The sequence below is a fragment of the Chanos chanos genome, chromosome 12 (genome assembly GCF_902362185.1).
Source record: "Chanos chanos chromosome 12, fChaCha1.1, whole genome shotgun sequence".
NCBI lineage: Eukaryota > Metazoa > Chordata > Actinopteri > Gonorynchiformes > Chanidae > Chanos > Chanos chanos.
This window is the reverse complement of record NC_044506.1, coordinates 3359042-3374018: the sequence shown is the minus strand read 5'-3', so window position 1 is coordinate 3374018 and position 14977 is coordinate 3359042. Positions and strand designations below refer to the sequence as shown.

At 39.4% G+C, this 14977-nt stretch overlaps 1 gene segment (V, D, J or C); it reads right to left on the bottom strand.

Annotated features, from left to right (window-relative positions):
• Nucleotides 1-9927: 9927 nt before the first annotated feature.
• Nucleotides 9928-10519, bottom strand: LOC115825468 (Ig kappa chain V region 3381-like). The segment is given in 2 exon segments: nt 9928-10265; nt 10471-10519. Coding segments are annotated over 2 exon segments (387 nt in total).
• Between the last annotated feature and the right edge of the window lie 4458 nt (nt 10520-14977).

The window sequence follows — 14977 nt, the reverse complement described above, 5'->3', positions numbered from 1 at the left end:
CGTGGACTTCAAGCAAACCAGACATTTGGCTCATTTCAGGGGTGTCTGATTGTTTGGAGTGCTGACATATGCACAGAAAATGCTGACTAATCACTCTGAGTGTTTTGAGGGCTGAGAGGGACCAAGTGTGAAAACACCCTTAGTTAGTGGATCAGAAGTTCCACCTGTGTTTGGTCAGTAGAGTCTTGTTCTGTTCAGTATAAGTACTCCTAGTGTTCCCTTTTCTGGTTGCGTCTGAATGCGTCGTCAATGTGTTGTGTTAACAAAAGCTTTGAATCCTGAAACCTGTAAGTTCCCCAGAAGTCTTTTGCTTTGTCCTGGTTATTTATAATACAATCTGATCTAATCTGCACATTTGTCCAGAGCTTCCTTCAGTCTGTGACAATCATTAAATGTATGCACATCTTTCAAAGAATGAAATAATCAGTGTTGGGCCGTAAACTTTTTTTAATTTCATCTTGTGTAATGTAGTCCACTTGACTACTCACTCAAATCTATGGACAGTTTATTGTCACGGTTTAGGATTGATAGCATCACTTTTAACACTAGAAGCACCAAGCAGTGGTAATTTGACCGCCGTGACATCTTACTAGAAGCACCGTGCTGGTTTGACCTACTTATACCTAGAAGCGCCGAGCGCCGGTCATTTGACCGCTGTGACCCAAAAAAAAAAAATCTTTGCACTCCGTCAAATTTCAGGACCGTCCTTTCATGACTTTTCCTAGATTTGTGCATTTTATCACCCAGTATCCTTAAATTTTCAAAATCACCCCAGTACAAGCCAATTTAAAGCTATTTTGCTTCTAATTCTGTGAAACTGCTGTCAGCCTCGTGCTCGGCCATGTTGTTTCCTGCCTTTCAAGGCTGCGATTCTCTTTTCTCTCAACAGATGTCGCAAGGGTTCGCTCGTACTAGTTTTCTGTCTTTATATATATATGGGGGTTTTATATATATTAATATATATATCGAGAGTTATAAGAGTCATACATTAATATTACATAAAGTGCAAAAATGACGACAATAATTTAATAACTATGAAGCGCATTTTTGTTTCATGTAGGCCTACATGGGCGTATCAATTGTCACTGATTTTTGCACTAGCCTACTTGTACCGTGCATAATTAGTCATTATATGACTGATAGTTCGTGTGTAAACTAGGGTAAGCTTTATTCTCATGTCATGACATTACATTATTTTAGAGCTGCAAAAATAATTTACAGTATTAAAATGCAAATGTTTTGTATAGCGGACAAACGTATAATAAATGCATTTTTGTTTCACGTACAGGGGCGTAACTAATTATTATATGACTTAGATACTGAGCAGGAATTTTGCGAATGCTAATTCATTCAATATAATAACACCCTACGCAAGAGACGGCACAGTATGGGTTGAACAAACTGCTGGCGTGAGAGTGCAATATCATGAGAGAAACCCCAGGGCCCACATGTTATGCCAAGGACAATATTACAAGTCCATTGGGCAGTTTAGTGTGTTTGACTGACACAGAAATGTGGTGAAAGATTCAGAAATACTCTGAAGCAGAAACTGATCGAAATGATGATCGAAAATAAGTTCAAACTGCAGGTCTCCTTTATTTGGGAGGTATTACGGGCGGTAAAATCATAAACCCGGACGACTACTGGTCTGCTAACGTGGGAAATCCCATTTTCAGAGACGGATGTCTCGACAGAGATTTCACGATATCATGCGCTATCTGCGCTTTGATGACAAGAGTGCAAGGGCTGCCCAGCTTGTGACAGATAAATTAGATTTTCGATAAAGTATTGCCTCTTACACACCTAGTGAGAACATAACTGTAGATGAACAACTGTTCTCTATCAAGCTGTTAATGTGTCGTTTCACACAGAACATGGCCATTAAACTAATCTGCTATTAAATTCTGGGTTGCCGCTGACGTTGAAACAAAATACATGTTGAGCGCAATTCTCTATCTAGGGAAAGATGACATTACGCCGGCAGTAGGCCGAAAATTTCTTCACCTCGTTGGCACTGGCAAACAATCTTTTGGTCTAAGTTGAAGGGAACTTCTGAGTTGGTTGACCAAGTGATTCATGACGCGGTCGTTGGGAGGGGGTTGGGATCACACCTAGGCTATTGTTCTAGGCTGTCGGTCGAATATCTCTCCACTTGAATTGGGAACACAAAACATCGCGGCACAACATTCCCTACTTGGACAGGCTGTGTAATAGTGGTTACAGCATCCCGACACACAGGATACTAAATAGCTCGAAAAGTACTTTATCTGTTTATTTACTTAGTGCATTTCACTGTATACACTATCTCGTGTATCTATCGCGTGTAATGTATATTTCATTCTTTCTTAAGTATTTACTGTAAATGAACTACACAGCTGTCGATTTACCAAAAAGAAGGGCTTTTTTCGTGCTGTAATTTAGTTTCAATAAATGGTAATAATTTGGCCATCTTATGCTACGTTATTTACTCTAAAAGCCTACACACCTGACACATCTTTGTTTACGAAATCCATTGCGACATCCATATTTTGTAAAAACAACATCCATGCATATGTATTCATTTCCAAGCTGTGCCTACATTTTCTATTACATGTGTGGAATTAGATTTAGCTGAGATTCATGATAGACGGTGGTAGGATACTCATGGTATGAACTAGTTTGGCCAAATCATTCTAGTGCGGGAAACTAACAATAGACTATGGCACTTTATTGGGAGGGGGTTGAGAGGTGTTACTCGTAGGCTACTTGGCAGGCTAGGTGTTAGGCTTCTCATAGCCCACTGAATGCCTTGAAAAGTCGTAGTGTTTGCTTCTATCATGGCATAGAATGATCTGTTAGTTGTGGTAGATAATTAATTTATTAAAATGCAAGTGTAAAGCTTGATATGCTCGGCTAGGCTTATTATGTGGTATAAGCGATAATTTCACGGAGACAGACGAGTTCGGAACTGAAACGCTTTAGTCTACTCCTCCAGCGCCACCCAAAGCAGTCTCACACTCTAAACTTTCACAAATTTTGATTTACACGCATTGTAATTCTCAACCAATTACTGCCTGTCTTGTCATTCCGATAGGTTGTTCTATTGAGTAGGTATAGAGTCCAGTTTATAGCTTACTTCGTCACCCGACATGTCGCCCAACAATTAGAATGTTCAAATCTGTAATCGCTCCCTACAACAGTTAATTTACAATCACAATTGTCTCTGAGTTTTGCACTACCTGGACCGTGCCCTTACAATAAATTAATCACTAGGGACAACGACGTGATCATGGTCAGTCGACAACTGAATGTTGATACAGTCGGGCTACGCATTTACAGACCAACCGCAGTCTAACTCGCAACATGTGTGACATCCTGTATAATAAACTAATTCTCCAAGGTAGAAGATTAAATGTTAAAAAACAAATACTATGAAAAAGTTGCCTGAACTAGTCTTGTGCAGATGGTTTTCTCAGTCAAATTTGATCAAGACTTCCTCCGGAATTTATGCCTTTGAAAACACGGTTGCCAGAAATAAATAATCAAAACATTATGTTGAATGATGGAAGGGCTGGACAACAAACGTTCTAATGAAATAATAATCGACTGCTAACACTGAAATGAATGATACATTGGCCGAACGCAAGTAGATCTTGTAAGCAAACTATTTGCTTCGTGCAAGAAGCACCATCTAGCGATCATTATGTGTCATTAACAGTGTCCTTGTCTAATGACTCGGCGGTCCGCCTAGCCGCGCTTTAAGTAGGTAAAACTAGCACGGCGCTCCTAGTAGGTAGTCACAGCGGTCAAATGACCAGCACTCTGCACTTCTAGGTATAAGTAGGTCAAACCGGCGCGGCGCTTCTACTGTTAACAAGAGACAAACATAACACGTAATATGTTAAACAGAAAATGCTGCAAAATTCAGCTGAAAAGCACAGAGAGATTAGACCCTGTTGTCTAAGTTTCTGTTTCATTACCTGTGAAAACGACAGAAAGAATCTGAGAGACAATGGTGATTCCTCACTCAGTGAACCTGAATTTCCATCTGGGCTGTTTGAAGAACAGTGACGTGTCTTTCCATTTTGCCTTGTTGAAGAACAGTGATGTGTCTTGACTGATGTTTGGATGCCTCACTGATCTGATTTGTAGAGTAGCAGCTGGAGGTGGATCAAAGACTCCAGTATTTATAATAAGAGATGGGAGTGTAGAGTAAACCGATTATAAAATGTAATAAATTATTCATTACTGTGCAGAGTTATCCACAGCCAAGAGAAGCAGGCATGTGTTATTGTAAATGTTGCACAAGGTTGGTCTCCATGAACACCAACCAAGGAGACTCCATTTCCCCAAGACAGGCATGCAAAGGCTCACCTAACCTTTGCAAAAGCTCACCTGGACAAAGAAGAAAGCTTTTGGTCATCCAACCACAAAAATGATGACCAAAAGATTTCTTCTTTTCTTTGATTGAGAGCTGGAGCCCTCCTTGGTTGGCAGCCATGGAGACCAGCATTGTGCAGTGTCTGCTGGAATGTCTGCCTTGAGATGTTGGTACCAGAATTGCTCAGATTCATCAGGATGGTCTTGGTGGTGATCCTTGGATTCTTCTTGGCCTCTCACACTGCCATTCTTGCCAGCACAGGGGTTGCTTTGGGTTCATTTAATTTGTGAAGAGAGTAAAATTGTCTGTGTTCAGTTTTTAGACCTCTGTATCAAAAGAGGCAAGAACATACTTATCTTTACTGGAACATTCCAAACTCATTGATTTTTTTGTTGTTATTGTTGTTTTATTTCAATTTTGTTCTCCTCTTGTTAAATGGGATTTTTTTCACTCAATCAGCATCCAACCAAAAGGGAGTATGAAGTAGAGTCGGTGTCAAAAAAAAAAAAAAAAAAAGAAAAAAAAGATGAAGAAGAAGAAAAAGGTAAAGTGTTTATAGTTGTGTGCACAGTTAAAACAATGTCATAAAAAAATCACACATGTGTAGGACAGATCGAGTAGTGTCCTAAAAGAGATTAAATTCTGAGCATGCACTGACTTTGGTGCATGTGCCGAATGGATCGTGCTTCCGGGTACAGACTTACACACGGGATAGCGCCAAACCTTTGAACTGATCAAACCCTTCCTGGTGTTTCAGTGATGTCCGTAATGTCGGATGTCATCAGACACGTGGTAATGGCAATTTGATACAAGCTTCGACACAGTGTTTCGAACCAGTACGCTTCACGAGGCTTTAGAGCTTCGGTATCGAACGTCCCATCACTAATTCTTGTATTCCCCCTTCGTGTGTGTACATGTTAAAAGTAAGTGACTCCATAATCTACACAGTAAAATAATATGCATAGTGGTCCCACAGTATTTTCTGTGTAGTTTGTTTGCCTCGCTAACGTTGTTTTAAGTTAAGCCTGGTTCTCGCATTCTCTCGTAGTTGTTCTTGCTAATTCCCCCAGGACCAAGCCGTGTCAGCTGTTACGACCCCGTCTAGGTTGGGGTGAACATAAATGCGTGGGAGAAACCTCCTTCTCCTGCCACCCGAGTGAACCCGAAACACCAACACTCACACCGATATAATACGAGCCAGCCTTTTATTCCTATAAATACAATTATTTACAAAAACACAACCATCTAATGACAGTGTGGGCTGTTAAAATGACATTTATTTCTTTGTCAGTGACACACATTAAGGATGAACAAAATTTATGTTACGACCCCGTCTAGGGTGGGGTGAACATAAATGAGTGGGAGAAACCTCCTTCTCCTGCCACCCGAGTGAACCCGAAACACCAACACTCACACCGATATAAAGTAGTCAGCTTTTTATTACTATATATATAACTATTTACAAAAACGCAAAAGACTTCGGGGGTGAGCCAGGCCAAAACAATAAACAGAACACATCTAACTAACAGGAAAAGGGAATTACCTCCAAAAGAATACCAAAATAAAGACAACTCAACTTTCCTCCCTAACTAACATAAACAGGAAAAAATACATTTAAACGGAAATGGCACCCACCCCCTACCTGTGCTGACTACAAAAAGGAAACACAAAAGGAACCAACACAAAAATACACTATTAACACCTATTTACAAGTTTCATTGAATGTGGACTCACGAGTCCACATCATTGTCACAAGAGTTTCAAAACTTAGAGACGCGGCAGCAGGAGTTTAGCAGGAGGTTCCACGCCAGATGTGTCCTGCACAGCCGTCGTCTTTTAAACTTCCCTCAGATGTTCCCCAGCCAATCGTGACCTGCCAGCAAACCTGAAAAGAAAAATGGGGCGGGGAGCAAGAGGGAGAGATAGCGACAGAGGGAACACCTGAGCAGTAACAAAAATACGTCCAAGGACGTAACACAGCTAATAGTGAGAACGATGATAACAAGCATTGGGTAGTGAGCCACTTGATGTATAGACAAATACTTGTCTATACATCTATGCACCCGATAATGCTTTCTCATGTTTATGTGATTTGCAGAGTGTTGAATCCTGTAAATAATATAATCTAAGTCCACATTTCAGAGCATTGACCTACATTGCTGTTAGTTTGTTCTTGTGTGTAATGAAAAGCTTCTTGTTCTTATATTATGATAATTATCTGTTCTTGCTACTTGTATCATCATGCTACATGATTTTAGAGAGCTACCTTGTGGCCAAATTGAGTACTAACACTTCTTCACAGTTGTACAGCCTTTTTGTATAGATGGTTAACCCACACCAGTTCACCAAGTTTACTGTTGTCTGTGTGTATTATTTTATAGGAAACCACACCCTGATAGTTACATTTGTTCATTGGAGTACAGTTCTCCACAGTTTGAGAATTGTGTGGTAGTGGCAATCCCTCAATAAAGGAATCAACCTGACCCTTGGACTCATGATTCTAATGGATCACCTGTACTGGCCTAGTTCTCTCATACCCGGCACATAAGTTTCAATTAGAGTAGCCGCAGTCAGCCATTCCTTCAGTTCACAGAATGTTCACATGACTTAAGTCCTCTATATGACTCTATTAGTATGGAAATGAAAGTGAAGAGTTATGTGCTGTGTGTTAATGAATGGACATCCAATAGGACTTGTATTTCACATGGGCTTGTGCAGAACCAAAACTGAATTCCAATTTCTTTTTCATGGGTCTTCCTGCAAGACTGACTGAGTTTATAGTCCTATGTTGAGGTTGAATAGGAAATGTAAGTATAGTGTTAGTGTACTGGACAAAGAGGTGATTTAAACACTCTGTAATACAGTGTTACTGTAATACAACCATGAGAGGAGTGATGTTTACAAAGGTTTATTCATTTAAAGCCAATATTTATGGCCTGATAAAACCATTTCACATGTTCTTCTTATCTTTTAACTTCTCAAATATCGTATGACCTAGGTAGATAAATCTCTGTAGGGACAATTATTAATGTGATTCAGATTCAGATTCAGACAACTTTATTGATCCCAAGAGGTGCAATTTATTTGCAGCTTGCCCAGTCCATACCATACCATACCATACCATACCATACCATACCATACCATACCAAACCATACATACCATACCACACCATACCTTACCATACCATACTATAACATACCACACCATACCATACCACACTATATCATATCAACCATACCATACCACACCATACCATATCACACCATACCATACCACACCATACCATACCATACCATACCATACCATACCACACGATACCATACATACCACGCCATACAATACCATACCACACCATACCATACCATACCATACCATACCAAACCATACATACCATACCACACCATACCTTATCATACCATACCATACCATACCATACCACACCATACTATAACATACCACACCATACCATACCACACTATATCATATCAACCATACCATACCACACCATACCATATCACACCATACCATACCATACCATACCATACCATACCATATCACACCATACCACACCATACCATATCATACCACACCATACCATACCATATCATACCATACCACACCATACCACACCATACCTTACCATACCATACCATACCATACCAAACCATACCATACCATACCATACCATACCATACCATACCATACCATACCACACCATACCACACCATACCTTACCATACCATACCATACCTTACCATACCATGCCATACCACACCATACCACACAATACCATACCATACCATACCATACCACACTATACCACACCATACCTTACCATACCATACCATACCATACTATACCATACCATACCATACCATACCATACCATACCATACCATACCATACCACACCATACCATACCACACCTTACCATATCACACCATACCATACCATACCTTACCATATCACACCATACCACACCATACCATATCATACCATACCATACCATACCATACCATACCATACGATACCATACCATACCATACCATACCATACCACACCATACCATACCATACCATACCACACCTTACCATATCACACCATACCATACCATACCATACCATACCATACCATACCTTACCATATCACACCATACCATACCTTACCATATCACACCATACCACACCATACCATATCATACCATACCATACCATACCATACCATACCATACCATACCATACCACACCACACCACACCACACCATACCATACAATACCATACCATACCATACCATGCCATACCATACCATACCATACCATACCATACCATACCACACCATACCATACCATACACAAAACTTCAACACTCACAGGCAAGGAACTTATATGTCCGAGGCAACAGATCAACATACATGGGTCTGTACTAGGGAGCAACGAGCAATAGTGAATAAAATAAAATAAAATAAAACATTTTGTTAAATAAATATAAATTTGTCATATAAATAATACAAATAAATAAATAACCAAGTTTAAAAAGAATGTAGCATTTATAATGGAGTAGCTGTTTGTTCCTCTAAAGGGCCACATTATAACACAGGCCTGAGGACATTACCGTGAATTCACCGGACAGATCATGGTCTGATTGGCTGATAATTCTTTTTGCTCTCTGGGTCACGTGTTTCTCCCAAAGGGAGCACAAGTCTCTTTGCTGGACTCCTATTATCAGGGTCAGACTTTCACAATATCATTTAAGCTATTCTTGTTCTTCATGGACAACCCATTAAAACAGCAAATAAATAAGAAGGTTAGAAGCTTTTCAATGAACGACTGATAAAAAATTACATAAAATAGTGTCACAAACATGGAAAGACTTAAGATTCCACATTAAGTGAAGTGAATTCGTTGTCCCCTCTTGACAACTGACTCTGTGTTTACACTGAACTTGAGTTGAGAGTTGAACACTGTTCCTAGATACTTGTGTGTCAACAGTTTGAACATACTCACCATGTATAATACTAGCATCCAGAGACTGTATCTCATATGGACAACTGAAGAAAAGGTGCTTATCCAAACTAAAACTAACATGACACAAACTGATTTCTGCTAAAAATGAAAATGCAAATCTATGATATTCTAAAGATTTATCTGACAGACTGTTATGAGTCCTTTGACGCAACAATGCCCAGCAGACAATCCTTAACTTCATTTTAGTGAACTTCTGTGTGTGTGTGTGTTTGTGTGTGTGTGTGTGTGTGTGTGTGTGTGTGTGTGTGTGTGTGTGTGTGTGTGTGCGTGTGTGTGCGCGTGGTCTCCTGATTGATCTATGCCATCCTCAGGACACTGATCTAATCAATATTCATTTCTGAATCAATATTCCATCATATACTTTAATAATTATTGAATGATTATTGTGAGTGTAAAGTTTGTGTAGTGTGTGATTCCTCTCTTCCACAGAGTGTGTCATTGTGCTGTATCACATCCTCCCCCTCAGCACCTGCAGTAGGTCCCAGCTGCAGCAGTGCAGTCTCTGTGCAGTCTGACTGAGGGAGGTTTTTGTACGGCTCTATATCACTGTGTGAACACATCTTTACCACTGATGCTATGGTAACTCTGACAGTAATAATCTCCTGCATCTTCAGTATGGACTCCTCTGATGGTCAGAGTGAAGTCAGTCCCAGATCCACTGCCACTGAAACGATTTGGAATTCCTGACTGTAAGTTATTAGCCCTGTAAATGAGGAGTTTAGGAGCCTGTCCAGGTTTGTGTTGATACCAGAACATGTAGTGACCAGCGTAACTGTGGTAATACACTGCAGGACTGGTTTTACAGTTAATAGTGACTGTGTCTCCTGGAAAAGCAGATTTCACTTCAGGAGTCTGAGTCACAGTCACCTGTCCTCTGGACTCTGAAACGAAATAAGATTATTTTATTTTGCTCTTTAAAGTACATTAAGTCTTCCACAAAATCAAACATGATAATTAACTATTTGCATCTCAGGTCCATGTAAGACCTTTTCCTTTTTTTCCCCTTTTCTGTCTTTTTTCTTTTAAATTAAAATTCACAGGTCTGCTGAAAGTTTTGTGTTATAAAGAGTTAATGTAACATCTCACCATGAAAGCAGAGAGTCAGTGTCCAGATGAAGATGGTGATGAAAGTCATGGTGTCTGTGGGTTAAGTTAGTGGGGAAGACAGCTCTCAGTCATCAAGTGTTAAACTCACAGGGCTATAAACACTCCCAGAGCACTGAAGCATGTGCTGCCAATGCAAAGTCTCCTCTCTCTATGGAAATGATCTTCCTGGGTAAACAGAATGTGTAATTAAAGAGTCCTGTGAACACAGACTTGGCTCTGAATGGAAATGCTCTCCATTACGATACAATTAAATTATAATCATAGCATGTCCCTCACAAATGCCTTACCTGAATTATACATATTTTAATGACTTTTTAAAACTGCTTTAACTCCTTTATCTGTTTTGAACTCTATATTGTATATAATATTCAGACCAGTCTATATCACTGTCACAGGGCACTTGTAATTAAGGAGAGTGGGGAACACAGAACTGTTGATGAATGGAAATATTCCCCTATGAAGCACAATCAAAACATTTTCACGTTATTTCCTCCACAAATTTCTGACCGAAGTTACACATGTTTTTACCACTTTTTAAAACTTATTTAAGTTCTTTCTGTTTTGTTCTCTATATTTTATATGATGACCCATATTGAACCAGTCTGTATCACTGTAACTGTGCTCTGTGCTCTCTATGTCTCCTATATCAGTAGTTCCACATGTGTTTGATTAATATTGTCTTTTTCTGTCCAGTATAAATACTTTTAGTTTTCCCTTCTTTGGTTGAGCGGAGGTGTGTTGTCAATGTGTCGTGTTAACCAGAAGTTTGAATCCTTAAACCTGTAAGTGTCCAGACGTCTTTTATTTTGTCCTAATTATTTCTAATGCATACATATGGAATATATATCACTGTGTAAGTTATTGTAAAAAGATGAAAGACTCAGTTATGGATGAATTCAGAGGCTTCATCATAAATAAAATTCATGATTAACTATTTCCTAGCCACGAGCAGAATCTGCCCCAAATCTTACTCTGAATGATAAATCCAACCCAGACTACATTGACTAACCTTTATGACAACCCCAAACCTGAACCATTATTTTCACCTTCATCCTAAGTCTATTGTTCTCAGCGTTGAAAATCAGAGTGAATTGTCGGAGGGACCCATCCTGGCAAACTGGATCTTTAGTGTGTGTGTGTGTGTGTGTGTGTGTGTGTGTGTGTGTGTGTGTGTGTGCATGTGTGTGTGTGTGTGTGCATGACTGGGTTATGTCATGTGAATCAAAATATTTGGCAAAAAATTCTGATTGGATACTTGCAATAAACATACTCATCAAATGTGAAAATGATTGTAGTAATATGGAATATTCACGCTTCTGTGTGTGTGTGTGTGTGTGTGTGTGTGTGTGTGTGTGTGTGTCTGTGTTTGGTCTCCTCATTGATCCTTGTCACTGTCCCCTCCCCTCAGGACAATAATCTAATCAATATTCATTACTGAATCAATATTCCATCATGTGCATTAATTATCATGTACTGATCGTAGTGAGTGTAGAGTTAGTGTAGTGTGTGATTCTCTCCTCCACAGCGTGTGTCATTTTGCTGTATCACATCCTCCCCCTCAGCACCTGCAGTAGGTCCCAGCTGCAGCAGTGCTGTCTCTGTGCAGTCTGACTGAGGGAGGTTTTAGTACGGCTCTATATCACCACCTACAGGGCTCATAGCAAATAACAATAATAATAATAATAATAATAATAATAATAATAATAAAGTTTTCTCAGAGGTGAAAATAAGTCAGGTATAATAATATATAAAATGTGGTATAGTTTTTTATAAGTTTAATATTAGACGTAAAATAGGAAGAGTCTCCTTTTGGGAGAAAAATCAAGTTTTACTTTCATTTTAAGTTTGTTTGTTCTGTTTGTACAGTAAACACTGCAAGAACAGAAATAACTGTCTGTCTTGCTGTCACAAGCTGCTGTGTTAGTGTCCAGTAAACAAAATTTCTTTCTATAATAATTTTCTTGGTCAATGATTTTGTGTGTTTGCTTTATTTTCTTTGGTTGTGGACTAAGTGTTGAACATTATATCATTATGGCCTGTTGAAGATTTTCTCATCCTCATCTGTGACTGTGCTGGTGCCAAAATAACTGTTTCTCATTCAGATTTCTCTCTATCTTGTAGTGTGACACTTGGTGCAAGCAAGTGTGTTATCAAAAGAATAGATCATTCTGTATTACTTTTTTTTTTTTTTTTGTTACTTCTCTTTACATTACTAACTGTTTAATCAAATTTATGAAAAGATGGGGATGCATTTTTTCTGATTCTTGGCCAATAATAAATTGTTTAGAAAACTGAGCTTAGAGAACTGAGGGGTATTCCAGAAAGCAGGTTCAGTGAAAACTCTGAGTTTGTTAACCCTGAGATGTAGGGAGCTGTGGGTTTTCCGTTCCAGAAAGTGAGGTAACTCAAACTCTGGCTCAGTTACCGTGGTAACTGACTCTGTGAACCTAACCAGCTCGCTGGCAGGTTTTCTTCAACAAACCCTGAGTTTCTCCCTGACTCCTCCCTCCGGCTGAACCTGAAGCAGCTTTCAAACATGATGTGTCCTCTCGACAACAACCCGATCGGCGTTGAAGCCAAATTAATTCGCATAGCCTTATGTCGGTAGAGGATTTAGAGACCCCGATTAGATGTATTATCATTCCCTGATGACTACCTAATCAAGTGTTACCGTTTTTCATCACAATCTATCATTTATCCGAACAACTCCGGCCTACATCTCTAATATTAGACACCGTGGACTTCTTGCTCTCAGATCAGAGCAAATTCTTTGAGTTGCTTTTCATTTTTTTGCCGACAGGAGTTTCCTTTATAACACTGGCGACGCCGAGTACATCGGGAAAGCAACTGTTTGTAGAGCCGTAAAAAAGTGTCCCTTGCACTTAAATAGCTACTGTACATTTTCATAGTGTCTCCTAGGCACAAACCTCTGAGGACCATCAAAGAGGAATTTCACAGGATTGCAGGTGACTGATGTAGAATCATTCAGCTGAATTTAATGATGATATTTTAAATTATATTGTGTTCACATTCTGCCGCAGCCTCAGACTGGGATCAGTCGTTAGTTTTTATGTTGCAGGGTTTCCCAGTGTCATGGGCTTCATCGATGGCACACAGATCCCTATCACTGCTCCTTCAGTTAATGAAGTTGACCATGTGAATAGGAAGTCTTTCTACAGCATTAATGTGCAGGTACACTGACTATCGTCTTACAAAAACAAAGCCTGTACATCACCATATACTGCAACTAATATTTCTCATTCTCTGCACTGTCAAGATCATATGTGATGCAGCACACAAATGTTGAAGTAGCCCGGCTCTGTGCATGATTCACAAATGTATCATTAGTATGTATCACAAATGAACGACCCTGAGGAAGACAGTCCCACCCACCCTGCAGAATTAACCCAGCATTTACTGAACATCTCACTGTGTTAATCTGTGCTGTGGAGGTTGATGGACTCTCCTCCTGGTAATGCCCAGTCATGCTCGGTTAAAAAGGATAAGAACGTGTCATCCCTTTTAACCTCAAAATTCGACACAAAGATGTAAAAACATTTAAATGGGGAGAGAAATATCAGTAGCTGCTACACATAAAATTAAGATGTAAACCTCTGTAGGCCTTTCTGAATCTCTCTCTGTGGCAGCAGACAATGTGTCCTCATCATCCCGTGATGAAGAAGAGCATTCTGTTTCAGTATATTTTAAATCACTATATTTGGCAAAATCTCTGGAGTGTTAAGAACTTACAACTGCAGGGAGTCCTGTTGTGGCAGGAGGTTCAACAAGGCTGAAGAGACCATCAGTGACTGTTGGAAGACATTAAATATATATATATATATATATATATATATATATATATATATATATATATATATATATATATATATATATATATATGGATGAGCTCCCTCCAGGGATGCCTTCAGCCACTGGTTGCCCAGTGTTATGCTTCAAGGCCTGCTCCTCTGCCTCTGTGTCTTAAAACAGCATTCTGTTGGGGGTTAAAGCTACTCCAAGTTGAAATAGCCACTGAATGATATTTACTTTGTTTAATATGTCAAACATGACTAAAACCAAAATGAGGTACAATCATGAGCCTATAGGCCTAAGCAAAATGTGTCTTACCTGTTTGAACTATGTTTATATTTTATTTTCAGCAGCTGCCAAGTGCGCTTTGCGCCCATGGGATTGCACCTAAAAAAAAAAAAAATTTTATTCAATTACATTCCACCACTTCCACCTGTAATATTAAAAGAAAGTGTGTTTATATGTTAAATGAATAGACTTCAGCGTTCAAACTTACGCATTGACTCGGGCAGCAATTCTCTCCCACGCCGATTATCTCGCCTTTGCTAACGCAGTTGTATTGCCACCCCCTCCCCCACCCGCTTCCCCTTTTTTTGTTTTTTTCTCTTTTCGAAAATGTGCTCATACTAACCATAGGCTCATATCAGAATTTCTAACTGCAGTGGGGTGAGGTAAA